The 25,979-nt window shown below is 35.4% G+C and overlaps 1 protein-coding gene across 1 annotated transcript in view; it reads right to left on the bottom strand.

Moving 5' to 3' along the window:
- The window catches only part of GPATCH2 (G-patch domain containing 2), a 124,400-nt gene that overhangs the window by 7,949 nt on the left and 90,472 nt on the right, over positions 1-25,979 (bottom strand). The window contains exons 8-9 of the mRNA XM_032683511.1: positions 24,250-24,320; positions 7,885-7,967 (exon numbers count right to left, since the gene is read on the bottom strand). Coding sequence (XP_032539402.1) covers positions 7,885-7,967; positions 24,250-24,320 — 154 coding nt within the window. The remainder of the gene's footprint in view (positions 1-7,884; positions 7,968-24,249; positions 24,321-25,979) is intronic.

The raw sequence follows: 25,979 nt of genomic DNA, 5'->3' as shown, positions 1-25,979 counted from the left end.
CCTTTTAAGAAAATGTGGTTTGGTTCCTCCCTCCCCAGCTGGAAGAAACAAATGAAGGCATAGTGAAGGAATTTTGTCTCTGGCACTGAACTATTTTTGATGTTAAGAAAACGGGTTTTTAAACAGCTCTGAGAAAATGACACTGTACATAAATATAGTCTTGCCCTTTCATCTTTCTTTTATATGATTAAGACTTGTGAGCAGAACAGCAATGCCTTCGCAGAGCATACCACAACTATTATTTCCTCTTCTATCGCTCCCAGCAGCCTTAAATCCTTTAAATCCTTTCCTAGAAGGATCTCTTTTTTGCTTGGGTAATTTTTGCAATACATGGCCTGCTAACCCTTACCCCCTACCCTGGATCTCACTTATGTCTATCACAGCAGAGTCAGTCTTTCTACCTCAAATCTTCCAAGGAGCATTGTGGATGGTAATTCACTTGCGTAATTGGCTCAAGAGATGAAAATCTTGTATCTGCCTCTCTTAGCCACTAATCTATCCAGCTGACTGCAAGCCTAATTGGCAGCTTGTTTAGTAATTTGGCTCCTAAAGTGTTGTATTGATGTTGGATAAACAGCCAATGGAAGGCGAAACGATACATGCTGCTTCTCTTTAAAAGCCAGTGCACTTTCTCCCTCATTTTCTGAAAGCATTTAATATTTCATCTATTCTTTTTCTTTTCTGACTCCTATCAGACAGATGAGCTCAGAACAGTAGGGATTGATCCTGATACACAAGACAATTTTACAAGGAATGCAATCAGAATAATATATTGCTGTAGTTTATCTTTTTATGCCAGCTCTAACTAGCAAAATGGGAATCAGACTGCCTAGATGTTTATGTTTTTAAAATAGTTTTGGATAATTGTGCAGACAGCATCAGAAGCACAGCCAACACCCATACGGTAATTTTAAAAATCAGTACCTGGAGTGGTTTTCAAAATTCAGTATACTATGGCTGTATACGTAAAAAAGAACCCCCCCCCAAACTAAAACAACTCAGCTATGAAAATTTTTAGCTAATATTTGAGACTGCATTATTATACCAGACTTTTACACATCACTCACACTCAGCTATCTAAGACCGTCTGAAGAATAAGCCTAGAATGATTATAGTTCAGGTGAATCTGCTTGCATTGAATTTTATTCTAACAGAGAGATAAGAATAGCAGAGAGGACATAGCTATGATTTCACCAGGTGCTGGAAACCTCCACATTTACCCTGCATCCATTCATTAATATCTGCACTGCCACAGTTTCATTCCTACTGCCCCGTCACAAGGGGTATTAAAGGAACAGTCACATAATTGTGGCCTGGGTGAATGCACTCTTTCTTGCAGCATAGACTCCAGATTTAAACCCATTTTCAACGCTCCTGAATATATAAACATGAATTCACACACCCATGAAAACTGAGACAGTGAATTTTAGGTACAACTGGTTATCCAGTAACACAGATCACTTGGAATTGGAGTTGCAGGTGCTCTTCTCTTTCCATTCTTTATTGGACTACACTTTGTGTGGAGTTAAAACATCATGCCCATTCAGTCTTTACGACTACTAAAACTGGTTGGAAGAGTTGGTATCATTAGATTCCCATTTACCCCTCTGTAAGGGGAATCTCTTGAATACCCAATATTGACTTTTCACTTGGGTCCAAAGGAGGTCAGTTATCTATGATGACAAAAACACTGTCACTGGATGGCACTTTGAGAGAAGCATTCTCACTGAGGAACATTTCAAAGTTCTGTTCAAACCCCTCAAAATTCAGCAAAATTGATCCCGTCTCATGTGCATTCCATGACTTTTAGCGAAAGACTTGCAGCCTTACACTGAAACCCACAGGGAAAGGATTTAAATCACATTAATATTGTGGAGTAAGCTGGAGAGCACAGTTATTGTTAATTTCAGCAGAATGATGGAGGATTAAGCTGATTATTAGGACTATGCACATCACTGTAGCTCTATCTGACCCTAACTCAACTTGGGATGGATTGGCAGGATACTGGAGGTGAAGTTTCACTTCTATTTCCTGTTCTGTGTTTATGTGGTTGGAGCATTATCTTCAGTCAAATTATCTTAATTTAAAAATGAATATTGATTAATTAATCCTAGACAAATATATCTGCATATTTTTTACTATGGGCTAGGTAACCATTTGCCTATTTATTTATGCAAACAATGCTCACTGAGATCCCTCTGTCAGTAATGAAGGCATCAGAACATGAATCTTAGTTATTACATCAGCATTGGCAAGTGTCAATATATAAGCTGAAAGGTAAACTCTTATAATCAATAAATCCAAATTTCCTCTCATTTTAGTGGAAATCCAAAGCAAAAATTTTCTTTGTGAAATCCAAAGTATGACAAGTATGTACAACAGGTTTTATCTAAAACTTTTACACCAATTGCAAAGCTTTTACAGTATAGACGGAAAACAGAAATCCAAAACTTACCTGCACTGGAGACCTGATCAATGAATTTCATTTTCTGACATCCTAAACAGGTATTTTTATTTCTCTGAAGTGCCAGAAACCTTCTGCATAAAGCTTTGTTATTCAAAAAGTAAATTCTATGCTGAAAAACCTTCAAGAAAAGTGATTTTTGCACAAGCTATACCAGGGACTATCTGCAGGAGTGCTCCCTATTCTCTCAGGAGGAAGAAAAACTACTCACCATCGACTGAGAGGTTGTTGTGGAGAGCTAGGATAGGTAATTATGTTGACTGAGGAAAAACTACACATATTTCCCCCTTGCACATTTTAACTCCCAAACCACCTGTGGTTAGCAAAAGTCCTTTGGTATTACCAACCTAAAACAGACTGACAGAAATATCAGGTACTTCTTCCATTGGCTGAGTTCTAGGAAAACTGCATCAGCCCATCTAAAAGAAGTGATGGTTCTAAGAAACTGCAAATGAAACGGAGGTGGTTTGTCTCTGTGGGGAACCACTTTATGACGACACCTGGCAGAGAATGTGCAGAACTTGCAGAGCACATAAGTGCCCTTGAGAATGAGTCTCCCTACTGGCACCTCTCAGTTTCATTCAAAGCTATTCTCAAGGGTACAACTGTTTAATGAAACATACCTTTGGAAAGTGCAAAAAAATGCCTGGTTTAGCCTTTTTTTGCAGAAATTTCCTCTGCATTAAGGATGCTCTCATTGGTGATATTCTCTGTTAAGCTAGTTTATGATTCTTGAAAGTGAAGTAAAAAAAAATAAAAATCCATAAAATCATAGAATATCTCAAGTTGGAAGGGACCCAAGAGGATCATCAAGTTTAGCTCCCAGTGGAGGCAATTTGAACGCTTTCCACAACCAGAAACAGCTACCTTAGGAAAGACACCCAGAGTAATTTGGGGAATTATTTTTTAAGCTTTCACTTTTCAGAAGACAACAGCACTTAGAAAAGGCAGGTACAGTCATCTTCTATCAACCTGAACGTTTCTTCTTGACTTTATATGGCTGTGCGTACAGCCTGCAGAATACTGTCTTATCTCTAGATCACAAGAAAAACATCAGGAATTTTCCAGTATAAACTTGGTTCTTGTTGCATTGTGGGTCTTCTAAGGCTTATTACTGAACTTTCTTCATTATTCTGGTGTTGGTATGTAAGAGTCCCTGCCTGAACCAGTCACCTCAAGCTCAACACGAAAAGACGTTTGCTTTGAAGGGACGGCAGTTTCCAATACTGCATGGCATTCTGCGATCTTTTAATTTTGTAACTACTTTAGTCAGACAATATGGTAGAAGAAACAAACAGAGAGAAGTCCCTAAAGTTTAATCTCTTGCAGAAACCAACCAAAGAAAAATGAGTGTCCATAGGCTGGATAACCAAGCAGGCATGATGTGTATGCCAGAAAGGACTTCGGCAGTAAGGATAAGAAATGTCAAAATGCAATAAGGGAAAGTGTTCACAACATGTGCCAATGTTGTATTGACCTGTGACAAGGGATTTCTGCATATGGAGCTGTACATTTAGCAGACAGCAAAGCACTGAATCAAGCCAAAAAGAAAGTAGGCACATAATAGTTTATCTAGAGTTTCGGAAATTTACAGTCAGTTCATCCAAGTACCCAAAAATCTACCTTTCCTCTGCAACTATTTCGCTAAATTGACCTTCACCACAAACTTAGCCTCAGCCACCTCTGTTATCACACCGTAATCACAATCTTTTTCAAATCATCATTTTGGTACTGCAGATATTCAGGTCTGATTTTTAATCACTGACATATTAAGCATCAGCAAAATAGTTTGCTTAGCTGTTCCGCTGGCAATTTTTAAAAAGGAATGAAAACATGTACCCTTTTGATTACCTTGTTAAAGTGAGTCATGATGGCATTATAGCAGTGCTCAGTATTTCTGCTGTAATTAAGAATCTGTCATATTTTTCATTAAAACACATTCTTTAAAATGAGACTTTTAACTTGGTCATTTCAATCAGTACCAGCCTGAAGTGTAGCATGTGCATGCAACATGCCAACTAGATAAAGAAAATGACATCTGAAATTTGCTTTTGCAAAATGTAAATATTAAAGTGCCCATAACATTCACAGTAATTTATCTATTTTATATACACATTTTCTATATTTAAAGTACAAAATAGCTTTCTCTTTTTATAATTGGTTTTTGCAGGTTTTCAACACTGCTCCAAACTGTAAAGCACACAATGTGACATCAGAGTAAAAAGAATGTTTTGAAATAAAAATAAATGGTTATTGACAAGGCATACAAGTGAAACTTGACTTTTTTTGTTCTGAATCACACTTTCTACAAACTGTAAATTAAGTTACTAGCATCCCACAGATATAAAGCAGAATTTGATGATTTTTTCCAAAATTTAAGACTTAGAGGTTAGTTACTAAAAAAAAATAAATATCTAAAAGATATCAAAGATTTAACATGAGATGATAAAAAGAAAAGCTTGTACAGAAGAAGATAGTCAATTGGAAAGGAACTGGGGTAAATGCATATTCAGTGTATGGCATCTAAAATTCTGTAGCACCTACTGGTTTGATATGAGACTTAAACTAAATAATCTAAGACTGAAATTACTGTAAATTTTCCCAATAAATGTGTTTCAAGTAGTAACAATACTTTGCAAAGAATGTCCTTTGTCTTGCATAAAAATTTTGTTGTTGTTGTTGTTGCTGTTTTGTTATTACTGACATTAAACTGGACCCAGTTCTGGTAGGGCTATTTCTATGACAATGGATTAGTTTGTCTAAGAGGTTTTTATAAAAACTTGAGAGCGCTGTGTTGCTGCAGTGGAATACATCAGGGTGTCACATGAAACAGTTCTACCTCTGGGGTAGTTTGGAGGGTGCATAAGGTCATTGGGAATGACCTGGTCCCAGATGTGAACAGAATCACTGAAATAATATCTGTTTCATGGAAGAAGTTGTGCAAAAAAGTATTTAAGATGTCCAACACCTAATTCTTGAATTGCAGGAAGTAAACAATTTTTACTAGTATTGGGTTTTAGTTAATTAACTATGTAGGTTCAATAATACACAGATGGGATATATCAAACATCCACAAACCAGAAAATTTATCTTAGTTAAAAAAGACAGAATATGACACTACTGTCAGCTCCTAACCATCCATGCCTATATTGTCTCCCATTTTATTCAATGCTTTTAACATATATTTTTTTCACCTTTACAGATGACATTTTTGAAACTATAAAATGCTCTGTGCTGCTCAAACTTTCTTGCTTCAATAGTTTCTCAATGCTGTACAAGTAAAGTTACATCCTTTGTTACTAATATATAAAAACCTATTGGTATGTGACTTTGACTGCAGGCTGAGAACAGGCTATAAATTTAGAAATCAATATCTAACTCTATCAATATTCATTTTATTTTTTCAATACAAAATACAAAGGTGAAAGAGCAGTAAATAAGCTGGAGTACTGAAATAAATTGGGTGTTCTTGTCACAATTAATAAATGTTTAACCAATCACACTGCTTGCTACAAAAGTCTCTGGCTTTGTAAGGTGTCTGAAAGTAGCAGGTGCTACCCTTGTGAGACTCAAAACCAGGGAACGTTTCGATACCTCGTTAGGATCGCCAGTCATTCCCATCAGTACTACTGAAGCTAAATATATAAATGACCATTTTCAACACTGTGCATATCGCTACAACAATTAATTTACCAAAGTAATTTTTTTCAAATGCAGATGACAATTTCAAAAATACTGTTATCAACACATTGGCTTGTATTAGGGAAAACTTTGCTGATTTGCCACTCATATAGCTGAAGAAAACACTTGCAGTTAATGATTCATTTACAGATAGCCTTTCAGGTTTCACTACGGTGTTAAATATGGACAATTATTAGGAGAATGCTTTTTTCATTTCCAACTTCTGTTCATGTAAACAACTTTTGTTCTTTCTTTAAAAAAGTTAGTTCACAAATTCTTCTACATAAAATCTAGTCCTCCCATTCCTATACCTTAGCTAACTAAAACTACTGAAAGAAGAACAATCTCAATCCTTCTGCCCAGAACAAAATTGAAAAGATTACCTTGAACTTGAAAAAAAAAAACCACATTAGTTAAAAGTTACCTCATATGATACCTTTATCCACCATTATTCTCGGTTGCTCTTCACATAAAGGCAAACTTTGGGGCAAAACAATCTCTAAAATTGTGAATATATGGATTCACAACATTGAATGACCACATATTTGCCTTAGTATCAAAATATTGGCTTTGCAAAGTTACGCAGAGGAGCCAACTTGTAAAATAAAATCCTGAACGCTGAAAGCCCAAGGTAAAATGAATAATAAAATTAATTTCATGATACTTGATACCCTCTCAGTACAAAATGACATCCTCTAGTACTTGAAAGTTGTGAAGTGAAAATCACCTTGTAGAAATAATTATATTATTCTCTCTTCAGCCATTAAGTATTTTTCTTTCTCACTTCACATATGTTCAGAGTCTTAGAAGCTGACCCACAGATTCTCTTTTTTTCATACTGCTGCCACTAAGGTGCCTTTATAACATTTTTAATATTATTCCTGGTCTGTTTCTGCCACTGAGGTTTGAAGCGAAGAAGTTTCAGGAGAGAGAATTCAGTTGGAATACAAATATTAGGCTTCTCTAAAGACATCTACTTAAAATATATTTGAAGAATTCTATGTGTTGCAAATGTTGCTATAGTAATTTATACATGACTAGGACATGCAAACCAGATTTCCATACTAGAAATATATAAAAAATCTCACATGGGCAGACACACAAGCTAATCTTTCCAGTATGCACATACATAATTAACATAACAAACTGATGAGAGTCCTATAAATCACTGCTAAGTATTGAAAAAGTCATTTCGCAGCTGTGACATCAGCAAAATGCATCCAATGGTTGTGACCTTGCATCTGTAAAAATCTTTCACAAATGTGCTTGCAAGTGCTTCCTGTTTAATCTACAGCACTAATTTGAAAGCTGTGTTTCACAGACTTATGACCACATTTTCAATTGTTTGCCCAAGAATTCACATCCTATCTTTACTGTGCAGGGTATTTAGAGCATTCATATGCATTCCACACAGAAAAAAAATACCTTATGTCTCCTTCCTTGTAATGCTTGAAGAGACATAAGCAGTAATCTTTGCTGTCTCAGTACATGAAGAAAGACTTATTCTCTTTAAAGAAGTGCTGTGCTACAAAGGACTGGAAATTGGAAATGTTTGAGGGAGAATGAGGAGAGCCTATTTTTTTCTTAATCTCTATTAATAAATAAAGATAGAACATTTCTGAAGTTATACGGGAAGTTACTGAATTTATCAAGCATTTCCTCAGGTCACTGACCTGCTGCTTTGTATTTAGAGATTTAACATCTTGTGGTTTGTGCTCTGTCCCAGGGAAATTGGTTACCTGTGGGTCCTGGCAGGGGAGCAGCTTTCCTTCTCCGCTTGATGTCTCCCATGCACAATGATCCCAAATGTACACTGGTTTGCCTGGAAGTAATTATAGGAGAAAACTATTAACAAAGGAAGAAAACTGCCACATAAATACACAGCTTGTATAATCTGAACCTATATCAAAACATTCTCAACCAAGATGTAGCTGCACAGTCAAGCCACCAATCTTGTTTATATAGAAATATAATTATGTTTGTTGACAAGCACTCAGTATCTAAATGCAACATCATAAATTGTTACCGGAATGAATAAATATAAATATAAAGGGAATGCTTTTTAATTTTCAAAACTGGCAATCTTTCTAGCTCAACATAAAACAAAAACACTGTTGCTCCTGACAGGAAAATAGCTAAGATTAATTATCTAAAGAGATCACAATACTGTTTGTAGGTTATCAATTGGCTAGTAATGCTTGGCTGTCAGAGCAGCATTTATTACATGGAAAATATTATCAATTTTTTTTAAAGGTAAGATGAAGAATGAATGAGAAAACATGAAACAGTAAAGTCTTCAAATGTGCATGAAATAAACTTGTAGCACAGCAATTTATCCTATTCTAATCCACTGCCAAGTTGTGAGAATACTGTGGAAGCACTATCTGGAAGACTCCTTAAAAAATTATGAGCTTACACTTGGAGACTGGAAAATTGGTGGAGCTGCAGAGGATGGTAAACAAGCAAATCCTACACATTAAAGACAGCTGTTAGAAGTCAGGTACCACAGAAAAGGGCAAATGTGGAATTCTCAAATGATGAATTTTGGAACAGAATCTTGAAGGACAATTATAGTTAGTATTTTTCTTAAATAATGTACAGTGCCTGCAGAATTGAATATATGCAGCTGACATTTTTTTTTTGGTAAGAACTAGAACAGAGGGGGGGGAGATGTAGTGATTTCTGAACTGCACAATTTTAATATGTTTTCATAAATATTACTGAGAACGGTGTTTCTTACCACAGAAGTGTAGTGAATTTTGATAAAATTACACGGTGAAAATTGCATCTGACAATTTGCTGTAGCATAGTAACAATCTGTCACTCATGGGATCTGTTTTCAGTGTGGATATATGACGTACCCTTTACTGCATTTATAAACTTTTTAAAGCTGTGCTGCTTCTAAATGAATAACAAATGGTCATATAATGTTGAGAGACCTCAGATCTGCTCAATAATGTAAAAGAGTGACAACAATGCCTTGATGAATAAGATGACAACGTACAATCCTCTGCATATTTTTTCTAAAAAGTTACAATAAATTAACAAGTACCACAGTGCTAGTATTTAAGTAATAAAATATTCCAAGAAACTCAAGTTTCACAGAGAAGTGCACTCTAGCTTCACCTAGAGTGAACCCCTATTTCAACACTTATTTCTCACTGTTTTTAAGACAGATGTTTTCCTTGTAATTCTAAGCTGAAATTGTATCCTATTTTAACATTTGGAAACTGAACACAGTTGAAATAAGAAATCAATAAGTGTAACCCTTTCATAACTGCTTGTATGATAAAGAAAATTAATACTTAAATTCAAAATGGGGAAAAATTATTAGACAAAAAAACATTTCAGATGTCTGATTATCAATAAATCAGTATTTAACATTGGAATCAAACATGTAGGATAAGTTGTGTGATCAATTATATGTTCTACAGTGCGCAATTCTTGTTTTCTGAATGAAAAAGGGGGAAAGTCTTCAGAAATACAAGTAGGATGAAAGATAAAAATTAATAAAGTCAGGCAGTTGAACCTGAAGACCTGAGCCACAGCAGTAACAGTGAGCAGCGTTTGAGTTATTTTACCAGAATTGATTATCTGTTACACTACATTGAGATATCTAGATTATTGATCTGTAAGATTATGGTACTGGGGTCTCCCCACTTTTCCTCCAGGCACAGGGAATGGAGTTGCAACAAATAACACTAAGTAAGGACTACTTTGTTATTGTTGTCACCCTTCATGTAGAACATAGCAGTTACTTTTTAATTTAAAATCAATGAATGTCTGAAAGGCAGCCTTGTTCCTTCAGCATAAATGAATCATTCGCCTTTGCCGAGCACAACAACCCAATCACCAGCCAAGGTGAGAGTGGGTATTTCTTTGTTGTCGTTGAAAATTCTGTACACTAAAAATAAATAACAAAATGCTAGAGTATCAATTAAGCTTTGTCAGACCCAGTTTTATGGTCACTACCACCAAACGTTCAGCTAACTTGCAACTCTAAAGCGCCATTTGCCTTTGCCAGGGCTTAACATTTGATATGCTCTGCCAATGTAGATCACAGCAAAACAAAAAGCTCTTATTCATTCATTTATTTATTTATTTAAGAGGATCAGACAAGAACTATTACTGCTCTGGAACTGGCAGGTTAGACAAAAAGAAGCAGTATTCTGAAGCTGCACAGTACGTTTTGAAATGCCTGTAATGGGGGTATTATAAAGGAAGGAGAACTCTGACCCTCAATCAGGTTAAGTTCAGCATTATGTTTCTTAGCATTAAATCAGAAGAGCATGGATTACAGAAAGGAAGGAAGCTATTTGCCTGACTTCTCTCTACTTACCCCTAGCTTGCTTCCAGCTATCATTTATAAATAGTGCTCCGGAGGGAAGCTAGGCATTTTATTAGGGAAAAAATAAAACTTGTTAAGACCACCTTGCCTGAAAACCTGGCTTTTGACGTGCTGGTGACAGGGACTGGAGCAAGCAGTGTCAAATGGAATAATTTTTAAGGAAAGACAACAGGAACTTGTCGCCTCATTGTATGCATTTACAAATAGAGGCTTTTCAGAGTATTAGGCCTAGTTAAAGCTGCCCTCTGGATAAAAAGTGTTCCCAAGCAGCCTCAGACAAGCTTGGGAGACAAACAGATGTGACTATGGTCCCTGGCGTTTGGCAAGAACACTCACTGTCAATAAGAAAAATATGAGCATGGACAGGGCATCAGCTGCACCACGGCCGAGCAGGCCTGCAAGTGTCATAGCAGCGGCAAAGTTGTGGCAGAGGGAAAAAAGAGGGCTGCAAAAGCCAGGCTGGTGTGAACTTACACTAGCATGCCAAGAATTTTTGTTGTTGTTGTTGTTGTTGTTGTGTCATGCCTCAACGTATTAAACAAAACACTGGAAAAGCCGCTGTCAATTTTTATTCATTTTTCATCTTGCACACAGTGTTTAGAGTCTCCTTTCTACGTGGTAAATAAGAGCCTCAAAAATGAAGACAGACTGGGAAGGCAGCAATAACAACAAAGCTATTGAAATAATAAATAAACCCCACAAAATCAGATTTGAGACCGCAAACACTTTTATAGAAGCAATGACATGTAAAGCAATTCACAAGCATTTTCACTATGCATTTTTGTGAAACATTCACTCTGACAGAAATTTTGTTATTCCCTTCTTAAATAGTTGCAGTTTATCAGTTTTTTTCAAGGTAATTGCCCTTATTATGGTAACGTGCCTGGAATTGTCTCTTTAAGGTCCCCAACCATTTATATCTGCGTTTACACAACACAATCTCTTTTTCTGTAATTTTCATAGCTCATTAAGCAAATATTTTTGATGAGTACCTTTTCAGCAGTTACACATATTCACCTCTCCAAGACATTTGTAAGAGGCCACAGGTCAGATTTTTATCTACTCTGACCTTTGCAGTCCATGGACCATTTGGTTAAATTCTCCAAATAAACATCTTGTTCTGTGGGGGAACCTACAGCTGTGCTGATTTAAATGCAATCCACCTTCTGAGCTGAGAACCCAAAGTTGTTCTTCACCCTTTCACGAGTAGTTATCACCTTTGCCAGTTCAAAGTTCACCAGTCCAGTCATTGAGAAGAACAATACAGTAAAATGGCTGTAGGACAGTAGAAAGTCCTGAACATGTGCTCTAGCTCTCTGGTTTATTACGTGCTTCTGCAGTCACTATCATCCAGGTGTAAAAAACCAAAACAAAACCCCAACCCACCACCAAACCCAAAAAACCTCAATCCCTCTCCACCAAGATTAAAAGACCCTACTTAAATGCAGTAACTGTTCTACAGTCTCTTCAGAAAGGTGCAATGAAGACAACTTTAAACAGTGAGTACAGGCTTCATAGGCACTAACACAGTGGCCAAAACTAGCAAGACTGTCATCTCCTAGGGTGAATTCTGTGTGCTTGTGTATTAAACACAAAACATTTGCGCGCTTGTTTTCTATGTCTCATTGTAAAAACAAGTCTGTCGACCACTTTACTTTTTCTGTCTGCTGTTAGCAGCTGTCACTTGCCCTGCAAACTGCATTTCTTTATTTGATACCAATGCAGTTGCTATCATTGGTGCACTATAATTGTGCTGATGGTTACAACACTGAAGGCAACTTAATTTTGATTTTGTCCCTTAGTATATTTACTGTGAAACTGCTTACCAGATGACACTACAACATTGCTAAGATTAGTTGTAAGTGATGGAGGTGATGGTTTTACACTCTGTGTCTAAGATGCACGCAAGTATTGATTAATAACAAAGACCGGTGGGGAAGAGTGTGTTTTTTGTTTAATAGTATTTATCAAGTTTCTGTACTCCAACTTCGAAAATCCTATGTAGCATATTATTATGATGCAATGTTTTCAAGAACACTGATTTCTATTCCATAATTTGATGAATTGGTAATGATCAATACTTGCCTATCCATTATATTCCACTTAGCATCTCTCTCACCTGAGGAACAAACATTCAGCAAACAGTTACACCCCGTTCTGCCACAGTATCAATGCATTCCTGCAGATGGCTGTAGAACTCTGCAAGTTTATCACTGCTGAATGCTTCAGCTAATAGAGAGGCTTGATAAAAGTTTATATGTGAACTTCTTTCACAAGACATCACAATAATGCAAAAGTTGACTAGTTTGCATTTTAGAAGGGACTTGAGAGAATTATTTTGAAGGGGAAATCTAACTGAAACTGTCAGTTCTCAGTCTTAAAATATGGATAGAAAATAGATATTCATATGGATATGACTGAAGACAGAATGCAGTGAGGACCACGACTCCCCTTAAGCTTGAAATTACTGGACAATTTCTTATAAACTGAAATGGAAGTGATGTTCACAGCAGCAGTTAAAAATGAAAAAACAGAACTCAATTGTGGAGCAGAGAAGAAAGCCAATAAAATGATTACAAAAATCAGCATGTGTGGAACAGCTTAACTCTATAAAAATCAAAGAATAATCTGAGCAAATTTCCCACTATTTAAATACCTTTTACACAAAAATATCAGATAAATGATTCTCATGTCCATACACAGAATAGACCTGTAGCACAGTCTATCTCATTTTCTATGTGGCTTAAAATGCAACTTTGCTGTTATCTGGTCGCCAATGGAACTGCATCCATGAGCACTGCTTAAATAAGAGAGTTTATGTGAACTTTAGATGAACTTTAACTCTCACTGTATGTATCTAAATTACCACAAGTAGCAGACAATGGCTTCAAGAGCACTGGAATACATGGAAAAGTTTATGATAAGTTTAGAGGTAAACACCATTAAAGCCCTACTATATATGTCTTTCTAAACATCCTATAACACTTTTCGCTAATTAAATAAGATGAACATAAAATTCTGCACTTCCACTTGACTGAGTCTCCAGAAGTATGGACTTAATCAAAAGGTATCATGCCAAATACAAGTACTAGGCAAATGGTGCTGTAAATTTGGGAAGACTATTCTGTATTATCTAGGTATAACAAATACTAAATCTTTGTCTCTAGCATGTATATCAATATAACCAGAGAAAAGATGCATGGTAGTTTCATAATATTACACAGAAATATGCAAGGCATGTTTCTTTTTGAGGAAAAATATATGAAAAATAATGGCTAAGGAATTTTATAAGGAAAGATATTCTCTTTCCTTTGCGGTACAGAGCTTGGCCAGAACATGAATGCAGCCCCTGGTCTCTATTTGAATGCCCTGAGTAGGGCAACAGGCAGTAATGCATGTGCCCCATGGACAATCAGAGAGGGATGGTTCCTTGTCCATTCAAATGCAGAAGGCATTCTTTCACTCTCTTGCTTTCCTCTTTGTGTCACTTTTCTCAGACACCACTCAGGTGAAATCAGTTCCACGCTTGATTCCTCCTCATCCTTTACAAACAGTAAAGCTTTTCTTCAAACTTGTCTAAAGAATGACATCATCTATATAACAAATTGCTTCATCTACCTCTGCAAGTGCAAAAACCATTACATTAACCAGAAGAGCTATGCACTTTATTTTCCTTTTATTACATCTTAAACAGATGTGATAAACCCATGCAACTCTATCAAACTCCTTTCATACAATGCCAATCTGTTCACAACATAACTTCAAGCATAAGGGTGACATACCTGTATTACTGAAAGTCCCAGTGCAATTCTATTATGACTAGAATACAACCTTCCCCTGGCCCCACCAGATTACCTCATCACTTAATACTATATCCTAACACATTCCTTTCCGTTATGTTTCTCAGCACTTTTGTCATTCAGACACAGTAGTTGTTCCAAAATTTATCTGAACTCTACAAATCGACACATTCAACTCCACACTGGCATAATTTTAGCACACATGATGGAAAATAAAAACTTGTATCACTACCTATGTTTTGACACCCAATCTCAAGTCACTTATGCACTTTACTTGCAAAATGAGTTCCTAAAAAAACCAGTTCAGTAGTAGAGGCCTACTGCCCTCAGAAAGGATAATGCATTGTTTTTTCTTGGTTCTAATTAGTAATTTAAGCATATGTTCAGCATTTAACTCTAAATGTTTGCCTTTTCCCCAAGCTCTAAGACAGCTGTCCAAGATGTGAATGCCAGAAAACATTTAAATATCAACATCTGTTGAATTATGTTAATTTAGTGTAATATAATTGGGCATGAGTTGGAATTGATCAAAAGTATATGAATTACACAAAGGCAAATCCAAACCAATATCTTGGTGTACAAACAAGTCACCAAGGAAAACTGAGGAAATATACCCCAAAAATCCAATTCTGTCAAAAATTAAATAGCTAAAACCTTCAGTTTTCTTCAATGAATGACATGATTTCACATTTTCAAAAGAGGAAATTAATATTTATACTCATTAAGAATATAAATTTCATTTTCATTCAGAATATTTCTAAATATTTTTGGCAGTAAGTTCCACTACTGTTTAGTGTCAAGCAACACCTGATAAAAATAATGCTCATGTTCATGCAATGGTGAAATGTAGTTTGAAAATAGGTTGCACTAATAAAATACCATCCTGTTAGAGGACAATATTGTTTCACAAATTCTAAAGCAAATATTCTTTGGCTTCTTCTTCATCTTGCAACAACATTGTTGATATTGCAGAGATATGGGCTCCGATACAGCTCTGAAGTGACTTGGAAAATATCTTTATGACTTAAGCAGTAAACATGAACTTGAGCAGATACTTTAATGGAAGGACTCAATAGTTTATTCAGCTACACTATTTCTTCCAGATATTTCTGGATACATATTTGTTTACCAAGTGTGATACTCACTAAATAAACTCAGTATGGGATAAATGTATTTTGTTGAAAAGACTTTAAAAACCACATCTTAAAATTCTGGATTGCAGTCATATAGAGTTAGGTTAAATTATTGCAAACATTAGTGTTGTGTTCAAATTCCTTTACTTTTAAAACAGGTACGGGACAAGAAGCAACACTAAAACTCCAAATATGCAATACAGTAGCTCAAAAACGGAAGAAAGAAAATGCTTTATCAGTTTGGAAGCACTCAACACAACCTGGAAGCCAATTTCTTTATTCAGCTCTGTGCTGGGAAGGTGAGCAAGCACGGCCAACTGGGATTAATTTGGTCCACTATAAGAAACCGATACTTCAAGTAACATAGGTAAACAGTCAGCACAATGTAATGATTTTTAATAAGCCATTCAGACCTTGATCTAGACTAGTGATTCAGAAGCTTTTTGTCATATTACAACCATTGGTCAGTCCTTAACCTATTGCCTTCCAATTGGTTCCAAGAAAATAACAGCTCTGCAGCTGGACTCCAGCATCATTCTCCTCGTTAGTCCCTCTCACTTCTCTATTTTTAATACCGGGCTTAAGAAACAATTCGTCCAACAATCTCATTGTCTGGCCAAGACAGTACACTTATAATTCAGTCAATAATCTGATAAACAAATATGTAATTGTATGCAAGTCGGGATGAGACCCTAAAGCTAAGACAGAAAGTTAAGCAAATTATGCTTCCTAACACTCTGCACCCATTCACTTCAGTTACTGTCAAGCAACTCCATTGAGTACAAGAGATCTAAATGTGCAGGAGTGAATGAAAAATTTGACTTTCTAATAGCAAAGGAGAGCAGCTAATAGAAAGTTAAAAAACCACTGACTTTTTTTTTTGGTCCTTTTTAGTTTCTAAATTCTTTCACAGTAAAAGCTTCACTTCTGTCCGTCTGCTTTGTCTTAGTAGTTAGTAATATCAACACTTATAAAAATACATATATAAAGGAGCTGCAGAAAGGCAAAAATAAATCCGAAATTCAAAAATCAGTGTCCTTTGCTTCCTTTTGTCTATGACAGTTAGTGAGTGTTAGTTTCTAGACAGGCTAAAACGTATTGTTATAATAAATGATCACAATTTCAAAATATCAACAAAGAAAAACATTAAAATTTTACCTAATTTGAAACAAATTTTCTTCTCTTTCTATCCAAATTTTCTTCTAAACTCTTTGTTTACTTACAGAAAACCAGTCTGAATAGAACTCAGTGTGCCTACACCTCAGAATTTTAGTGCACCGGGGGATACTGGTTTGCATATATGAGATTCAGGGATCCTTTTGAGATTGGTAGGAACTCGACGTAAAAATTGCACGAACAGTTTAACGCACAATAAAACCAGAAAGAGGTAAACCCATCCTTCCTTCATGCATGGCTATTCATCCTTATGATAACCAGCTTTCACGTGCCTGTGTGGTGAAACACAGAGACAAACCCAAATTTCTCATGGTGGGGGAGATGATAGGATAAATGAGTCTGGAAAACCAGATTCCGTAACAACCTCCTTGGACTTCAGTGTTGCTTAACCACAGGTGAAACAGTCTGTGGAACTACAATGCTAGTCACTGTGCACAGCTCCTGCTCACACCTTACACAGCAGGAAGGGTCTTCAACTTAACTTTATCCTTATGCTGTTAGTATTTTGACAGGTAAGCTGAGATAAACAAAGTTTGAGCTGTGAAGCAAAAACAAAGCAAGAGAGAGGATCTAATGCAGATAAGTGTGAGAAACAAGCATAGCATGTGCTAAAATTTTGGTACTTGAAAGTGAGAAATTTGCTATCAGTTCATTCAGGGGAAAAAATCAATTCAGGTAGTACACTGGGATGATCCAGAGGTATATAATTTCTAGTAGTTATCTGATTTTTTATTATACATATTTTTTAAAATCAGGAAAAATTAACTTCCTCTGAGTTAACATATTCATGTGTACCTGGAATTGAATTTTGAATTACAAATTTTCATTATTTAGCAGCTTATTTATGTACATTATTATAAAGTATATTAGATTTTAGTGCAAGAACAACAAAATTCAGCTTGTGGTTTTGTACTTAATCAGTTTTGCATTAAAGATGCAAAGAAAATGCTCAGATCACATGGAAAAATGTATTTTCAAAACAGAGCACAGTTCCAAACTTCTGCTACTTTTGCAAAGGTCTCATTATGGAAGTTGAGTTAAAAAGTGATACTTTAAAAACATCTAGTAACTAGACTAAACTAGGTCACTTAGTCAATAGATACTTTAAATCTACTCATGAACCACTACTGAGGCTTTAAGATTTCCATTAAATCAAAGCATCAAATACTGGCTACATTTTGAAAAAACAATCAAACTATCATTGCCCTGTCCTCTCCCAAGTGCAAATCTTTTCAGGACCCTAAAAATAAGGCTACAGTATAGAAAACTCAATCAGGAATTGCCCTCTCCCAAAATGGCATCATCTTTTATCCTTCCCAGTGAAGAATAATACCAAACTGATGGAATAATGTTGTCCCTGAGGGTGACAGCAAGGGAGGAAAGCAATGTGTCCTCAAACATTCACATAATTTAATCTGGAACTGCAAATATTATTAAGCACCAATCATAACAGTACAGTTACTGCTTCACGGCACTCCAAAGAGGAGATAAAACTGCTTAGTTGTTAATTTCTAATGATGTAAACACATTTGGATTTTAATGTTATATCTGAATCTCCTGTATTATTAGCTCTGGGGTTACGAGACATTAACTTACTACCTTTAGTAATTTTACACTTGAATTAAAAAGCATGTTTAATTATTACTTTCTTTTAAAGTATTTTTTGTTGAGAACATGTGTTCATGTGATGGCAGAAGTGAATCACCTGGTAAAACAGCCATGCATTCCTCTGCTTTACTGCAGTGTGAGTGCACGTCTTCATGTATAATTTTCAAAAACTGTCTGAATTTACCTCCTCTGGTACTGTAATTTCATTCCGCAAAAGCCACATTAAACAATTACAGTTCTTGTAATTAACCAGTAGTCTAATGTACAGTTTTCTTATCCCAATCCATTAACAGCTGCTCAAAAAATGTAGTAATTAATGGTTTCATTTATTTTTGGCAAACCTGCAACTCGACAAATAGTTTTGTATCTGCTGCAAATTAGGACTCTTTCCCAAACAACAGATGACACGGTGGGAAAGAGGGAGCAGGCAGAATCCTTGCACATCTTTGTCTGTTTAGAAGATCAAATAAGGAGCAGCTGTAATGTTATTTGTTACATCTGTGTAAAAAAGTACCATGTTCCGTATCATCAGATGAAAATGAACAAGCGCAGCACAAATGTACAAATAGGGATTTTCCTTTGAAACTGGGAAAGACAGAAAATTTTAATTTTAACCAAAGCAATACTACACCTCTGAAAAGCTCTCATTAGGTTGGGCATCATTTTTCTCTTACAAGCTTTCTTTAAATACTAATTCACATAGAACACTTAGTTAGAAGTGAAAATATTTGAGTCATCCTCTTGTATTAGCACAAAGAATCTATTTAAACTGGATTGAGAACAACTAGGGAAAGGAGGGAAAGAGACAGTTGCAGAAATCATGGGGAAGTTATAACTAATGTTCTGGGGTTTTACTGACACATCATCATTTAGTAGCATTTACGTACTTCCTTTATGTAATCCTTCTTGTACTACTTCCAGAGTCTGCTTTCCTGAATGCCTCCTCCACACATGCAAAGACCTGTATTTCAGTCTGTGCTGTTCACCACAGCAGGAAGAGACTTCAAAGGTTTCTTGCCAGCTCAGAATAGAGCAGCAACAGGTGATCATTGGACGACAGGCACACAGTCCTCCTGTCACATTGTAGTAATGGCCAAGTAGGTAGCTCCTCCTGATTTTTAAAGAAATATCAAGCTATGGTCTACTTTGCAGCCACAAGAACTGGCTAACTAGTTCCTGCTAAGCTGCTGGTACATTGATTAAAGTGTTAACACAACATCAGTTACCTGTTTGAAACCTGACTTGTATAATTCTACTCCACCTTGAAATCACTTCCATGAGTATGACCTAGCCTTCTTTCAAGCCAGGAATGAACTGAATAGGAATAATAGCTTTATTTTTTAAATTCTTTTAGAGGTCTCTTGGGGAACATTTGCAAGTGGAAAGCCAATACAGAATAAGCAAGATTCGACAAAAAAAAAATCAGTAAGCGGTAAAAATTTGGGCACTATTTTCTTTTCAGTTTCTTAATTTATGCTTGTGTCAAATTACTTACCATACAGTAAGAAAAAATAAATATGTAGATGAAATAACTCATGATACTTAACAGGAACACACTAAAAAAGAAATATGACACGAGACCACTATGTAAAGAAAATAATTACACAAGTTCAATTTATTCAAAGTCTACTGTTTTCCAACCTGCAATTCTGTTGCTTCCAGATTACAGTACAAACTACCTAGTTATGGCATCAACTGTTATCACTGAAGGCAAAATATTAAGTTGTTTAAGTATTCTGGTTATTCTGTCAAATGAGGATAAAAGTACTGCCTTCATAAGGGTATTGTGAGGATAAGTTCATTATGTATTAAGAGGCAGGCAGACAGCTGTGTGATGGAGGTCCCCCATATATTTAACAATGCAATTACATGTTCAAAATCATGTTATAGCAGGTCAGCAAAATACTCTTCAATGCTGTCCCCAGTGCTCATCAAAGGAATGTCTTAGCCATAGGAAATCTCCTTTAGGTACAACTCCTTTGTAAAATTTTACAAAAGTGACTTAAGAAAACGTATTTTACCTCATGACGGGAGCCAGAAAATGGGCACATGATCAGCCGAGGCAGTTCGGCTGCCAAGCAGCAACTTGTTAACTCACCGTAACTCAATCATGTTCAATTGTTTGCCCACTGCCTCGGGCTACAGACAGACATTTGGTCTGCTAACAACTGCGCCAGATGAAGACATTACTATCCCAAGCTATTTGTTATCACACATCTGCTGGAGATTATCATCTCCACAGCTCTGCTGGAGGAAGAAATCATGTGAGCACACCCTAATATGGTTTGTACAAAACTAGCCAATTTAATTTAAATAGGTGAGTTGAGCTAACCAGGCTGACTTTGCCTGAAGCACATTAAAAATTCAGACAAAACCCTTCTTTACTGGCAAAAGAATAGAGGATGAAAACAAGCTGCTGGAAGAATTATCTATCACCTTTAAGTAGATTGGGGAGGAGACTGTTCTCATCCTAATGCAGAGAGATAATGTAAACAGAGAACTTTTTCAAGGCTCTAGAGGAGGAATAAATGCAGCTTCTAAAAGAGTATTTTTTAGTACCGTTAAAAATTTAAATAATGAATGAGAAAACTATATATTTGTAGATTAAATCTTATCTGTGAAGGTAGCATAAATAGGTATATTTAAATGTCTTGAATACAGAAGATCACATGTTGAACTGTATCACTGTTAATATAATCTATCCAGGTTCTACATGTTGTGGCTCAGGACAGTCCCCTTCCTTAACATCTTGTCCATCAGTAGCCATATCAACAGTTCCCTACAATCTGATTATCCTGCCACTAGAAAAAGTTCATGTTAGTTATATAGGATTAGATCACTTTTATTAATTTTGACAGAAGAAACCCACTACATAGCTCATCCCAGACAGTATTATTCCACCACAAAGAGACAGCTGCAGACCACTGCCATGCTTAGAGCTCCACACCTTTCTGATGTATTTACAGAGGAAATTATTCCACAAGTCACTGATCTAATGTAACATAGGTATTTACATATTGTCTACATGCTGACACAAGAACTGTGTTCAGTCATCCAAAAGGGGTAAGAAAAGTCAAGGTTAGCATAGAAAAATGTGTGTGTGCACGCATCTCATACACATATGAAAAACAGAAAAAATGTCTTCCAGAACAGCAAACAAACAAGAAATACAGTTACGTGAAAACTACACACTATACCTACAGAAATTCAGTCTTGCAATAGAAGCAGTTTAGACTGTATGCTGGACAAGTAAAATAATTTTATGGGATGTCCAACACTCATCCACTGCTGCTGTTTGCTCTCCACATTTAGTAACAAAGAGTAAGACAATAAAAAGGTCACAGCCACTACTTGCTAAGTGGGTTACTCATCTGAATTACCTTGAAGTGTCCTCTGTAATAGTTTAACATATGCAAGAACTACTTTAATGTCCATTAGGAAAACTTCAGACTTTGGTTTGTGAGTAAACACCTCTATTCAACAGAAGATTTAACTGCATATGCATGTAGTACACTGAAATAATCAAAGATTGACTACAATTTTACTTAATTCTGTAACTCAACCTTGTGATATTTGATTGGTATCATTGTACTTCAGTGGTTTTTCAAAGTACTTGGACACATGTAAAAAAATTAAACGACAGATTTCCACTTAAAGCTTTTACATGCAGTGTTGAAGATGCACATTTCCAGCTGAGGTGATGTTCACCATTTTATTAACTCTGTGAACATTATTTGTTACTAAACCAGTAATTTCTATAGGTACCTTAATGTTAAGTAGAAACATTTTTACTTCTCTACATTGGTTGGTGAAACTAAGATTAACCCTTTTGATAGAACTAACAATTTAAAACTAGGTCATAACAAAATCAGTCTTCAATATTAATGACTGACAAATCTGACATAAGTCACCAGGTAACAGGAATTTCATTAGTAAGGAACAGAATACCAGAGGAATTGTCTCAACTCAACTAAGGATCAGTACTCAACATGTGAGGAGATGAACCATGTATGTTGTGTTGTTTCTATATAACTGAAATTCAATCTCTATTTTGGTTGGAACAACTTCTGGTAAAAAGCAAAATATTACGTTACAGAACATTTGAACTACAGAAATAACGTAGTCCACAAGGTATGCTATTGGCCTGAGACGAAAGATGTTTGCACATTGTGCAAATTAAATTATTATTTTCAGCAGCTAAACCATAGAAAGAATGTTAAAATTTGTTTAATATACATCTTGTAAATAAGACTTATGCCTTGATATTCTAAGACAGGAGATGGCCTACTAAAAACATGATTTTCATAGCAGTTTGAATTTTTCAAGTCACTTCAAGTTTCTATGGTAGGATTTTCTGAAAAAGCAAAAATAATTATTTTGAAAAAACCTGATTTACCTGGAGGAAAAACGCCTTTGAAAACAGAGATGATGGTACCAAGAGATGTGAACAGGAGACCCTGCTGGTTTTAAGGGTAGTAAAGTATGCATCTGAACTGTGGCTTTACCTATGTTGTAATAATAGTTTATGGAAGCCTTACTTTAATATTACAGATATTTTTCAGAAAGTGCAAATCTTCAGTCTTGAGTTTGCCACCTATTATTTCTACACAACCCTGCCAGATGTTTATTGGGATAACAGTCTATTAAGGTACTGTTGACTGGACATGAAGAGAGGTTGAAGATCACTTCAGGTACTTAAGGCCATTTTAAAAATCTCTGTTCTAACTGCTTGTGCAGGCAGCAATCACCTCCCAAGAGCTTCACTTGTCAGGACAACAAACACCTAAGTTATGATTCTGAATTTCTTAAACTGTTTTATATTGCTACAGCATAAAAAAAGATCCTAAAATGACTTTGAATATTATCTGTTTCTTAGTTCTCACTTTATACACACTTTATACTCTCATGTAAGTAGTCTGATAGCCCATTTATGATGAAAATTCATATCTAATTTCAACTAATTCTAAAATTATGAGCCAAAATATCATTTAACAAGTGCACTTGCCAGAAAAGTTATGCAGAAGTTTTAAAAATTTTGTTTAATATAAAAGGTTTAATAGACAAAGATAACCACAATTTCTAAAGATGAATTACCAACACAGCATAACCAGTGTCTTAGAATATGTGACCAGAACTTGCATATGATGAAACGGATTCATATTTAATGTGCACATTTTTGAAAGATGTACTGGTCTCCCTTTCCAGGTATTCAGCAAGGGAAGTATTCAGCAATATTAAAAACTTAGGGTGATCACATATATACTAAAAGTCAACTGCCTGAAAGGAAACTGTCTCAAGCGGTACCACAGAATTACATGATGATATAAACTCATTACAACTTTTTCAAAAAAGTAACTCCATAGCACATTGTCATCTTTACAGAACAACATAAAAATAGTGTAAGGTGTTGTGCATAGCAAGGGAAGCACTGCTGTAGTTTCTCATTTGAAAAAATGATAGAATTAAAATAATTATTTGCTAGAATAGATTTAGCAGGTAGCCTGTACACAAAAAAAAAAATCCCTCCAGGAACAGGCTCCTAGATCAGTGTCTGCAAGTTCAGTGTTGACGTTTTGTCTTTTGAGAGAGAGGAAAGAAGCTGGAGGATAGAATTAGATTTGCTTTTATTAAGTCTTCACAATGAAATTTTTATAGTCAAAATACAGGAACAATTTAAGTGCTACAGTATTTATTTTCTTGATTTCACATATGCATAATAGTAATTTTATACATTTCCAGCATTTAACTTACATGCCAGAAGCACAGACCATACTTTGGCATACATTTAATTCTGATGTTCTAAAGAGATGAAGTTTAGTAAGTGTAGTTGGATATAGTCACCACAAAACTCTAATACTCACAGTTAAGGCAAAGATTATGCCAAACAAAAGAAATTCTTGAAAATAAAGCATGAAAGAACCCCAGAAGACCCAGTACAATACGCCAATGGATTGGTGCCACTTCTTATATAAAGATTTGAGAGTTGAGAAATCAACAACTTCCTGAACTGTATTAATGACAGCTGCCACATTAACTTACCTACTAGCTGTTTTTACAGAGCTGTTCTTCTTGTGTCCTCTCTCCGATCGGTTGTCTCGCAAGAGTTGAAGCTATCAAAAAAACCCAAACATGTTCAGAACAATCTCACAAGCAATGCTTTTATTTGCTTTTTAGAATAGTTATCCTGACAGTGCAACTCTTTCCTCTCTTGAGCAATCTCTCAATAGCTTTCACCCATGACTTTGAAATTAATGGAATTTTACAATGATAGCTAGTATGTAAATATATATCTACCAATTTAAAATGCCTAAATAATTGACAAAGTGAAATTAAAGCATTTTCAAAGCACATTAGAAAGCCATGCAATTCAAAATTTCACAATTAATTTATCTGTAAAATTTCACAATTTCAATTTAAATTTTCAAAGCTGTATAACTAAAAGTGTTGGAGGACATTTAATTTACAAAAAACTATTCAGGTTGGAACTTGCATCTAAGCAGTTATGAAACAGTTATAAACTCTTCTACTAAGCCCCAGGAGCTGTAGTAATTTGAAAGTTGCACAATCAACAAAAAGACAGTATTAAAGCTTCCCGTAATAGTGAGGAAGCAGGAATAATGAAGGATTTGTTTAACTGAAATGGTGACTCAGCTTCTGAAACAAGCTGTGATTTACTTTATTTATTTTTAGACAAATAAAGGAAGACTTTTCAGTCAGACTCTCTCCAGCGCCCAAAGAGTCTATTTCCAGCATCATGTTTGTCAGATGAGTCAAGTGGTAATAACAATAAAAAACAACTGTCAAAACGTTACACTAAAGAAATTAAAACTGGACAGTATAAAACCCCCACAAATGTTTCTTGAAACTTATCATATATTAAGGAAAGAATAGAATGAAAGACTGTTTACAAACAAAGTAGGGGCAAATGGACCTAATATTCACAGCAAATACACTTAAAAATCCTATGGAAATTACGAAATGATCAATTTTATGACTTGGCCAACCACACTTTAATATTGTACATGAGAAATGCCACCAGTCTATAAAATTGATTGATCAATTTTTCCCCAACTCTCTAACGCTTCCCTCTTGTATAAGGAATGAATGTTCTTCTTCATTTCAGCTATTTAGTTCTCAAATGCAGTGTGCTTTTAAAAGATAGGGGTATCTGAAAGGATACATAAGGTATATATTCTGATACATTTTTGCAAATCAATTTTTTTATTTTCTTAACATCAAAGAATTAGAGCACTTACAATTCATATTCAAATGTAGCCACAATGTTTATGAGTATAACAATAAGACAGTGTGCATCTATTTCATGGTCAAGACAAGGAGAATAGTTTTATTGTTATCAACATTCTCTGGTTGATAAATAAATTGTAGTTATAGCATATACAAATGAAGATCAACTGCCGAACTTCAAATGTGGTTAGTTGATTACTCATGTTCTAACATAATAATTTCAACTCCAAAAATTAATTAAAACAGAAAGCAGTAAACACATGCAAAGAACAGTTATACACTATGGATCTTCAGAATCTAGTGAGAATTTTAGTGGTTGTCAAAACTGTCATAATTACATTGCAATGTCATTCCCATTTCTTTTATTCTCCTGTCTTAAAAAAAAAAGCATCAATCATACATCTATAATTGATTACATTAGCTTTACTTCACAATTCCTTAATAATCTGTAAATTAAAAATTCAGTTGACTTCAGACAAGCTCTGGAAACACAGCTCTTAGGAAGGATGAAAAAAACATGTAAA

This window comes from Chiroxiphia lanceolata, chromosome 3 (genome assembly GCF_009829145.1).
Source record: "Chiroxiphia lanceolata isolate bChiLan1 chromosome 3, bChiLan1.pri, whole genome shotgun sequence".
Taxonomy (NCBI): domain Eukaryota; kingdom Metazoa; phylum Chordata; class Aves; order Passeriformes; family Pipridae; genus Chiroxiphia; species Chiroxiphia lanceolata.
Note: the sequence above shows the minus strand (reverse complement) of the source record. Positions and strands in the feature narration are given on the sequence as shown.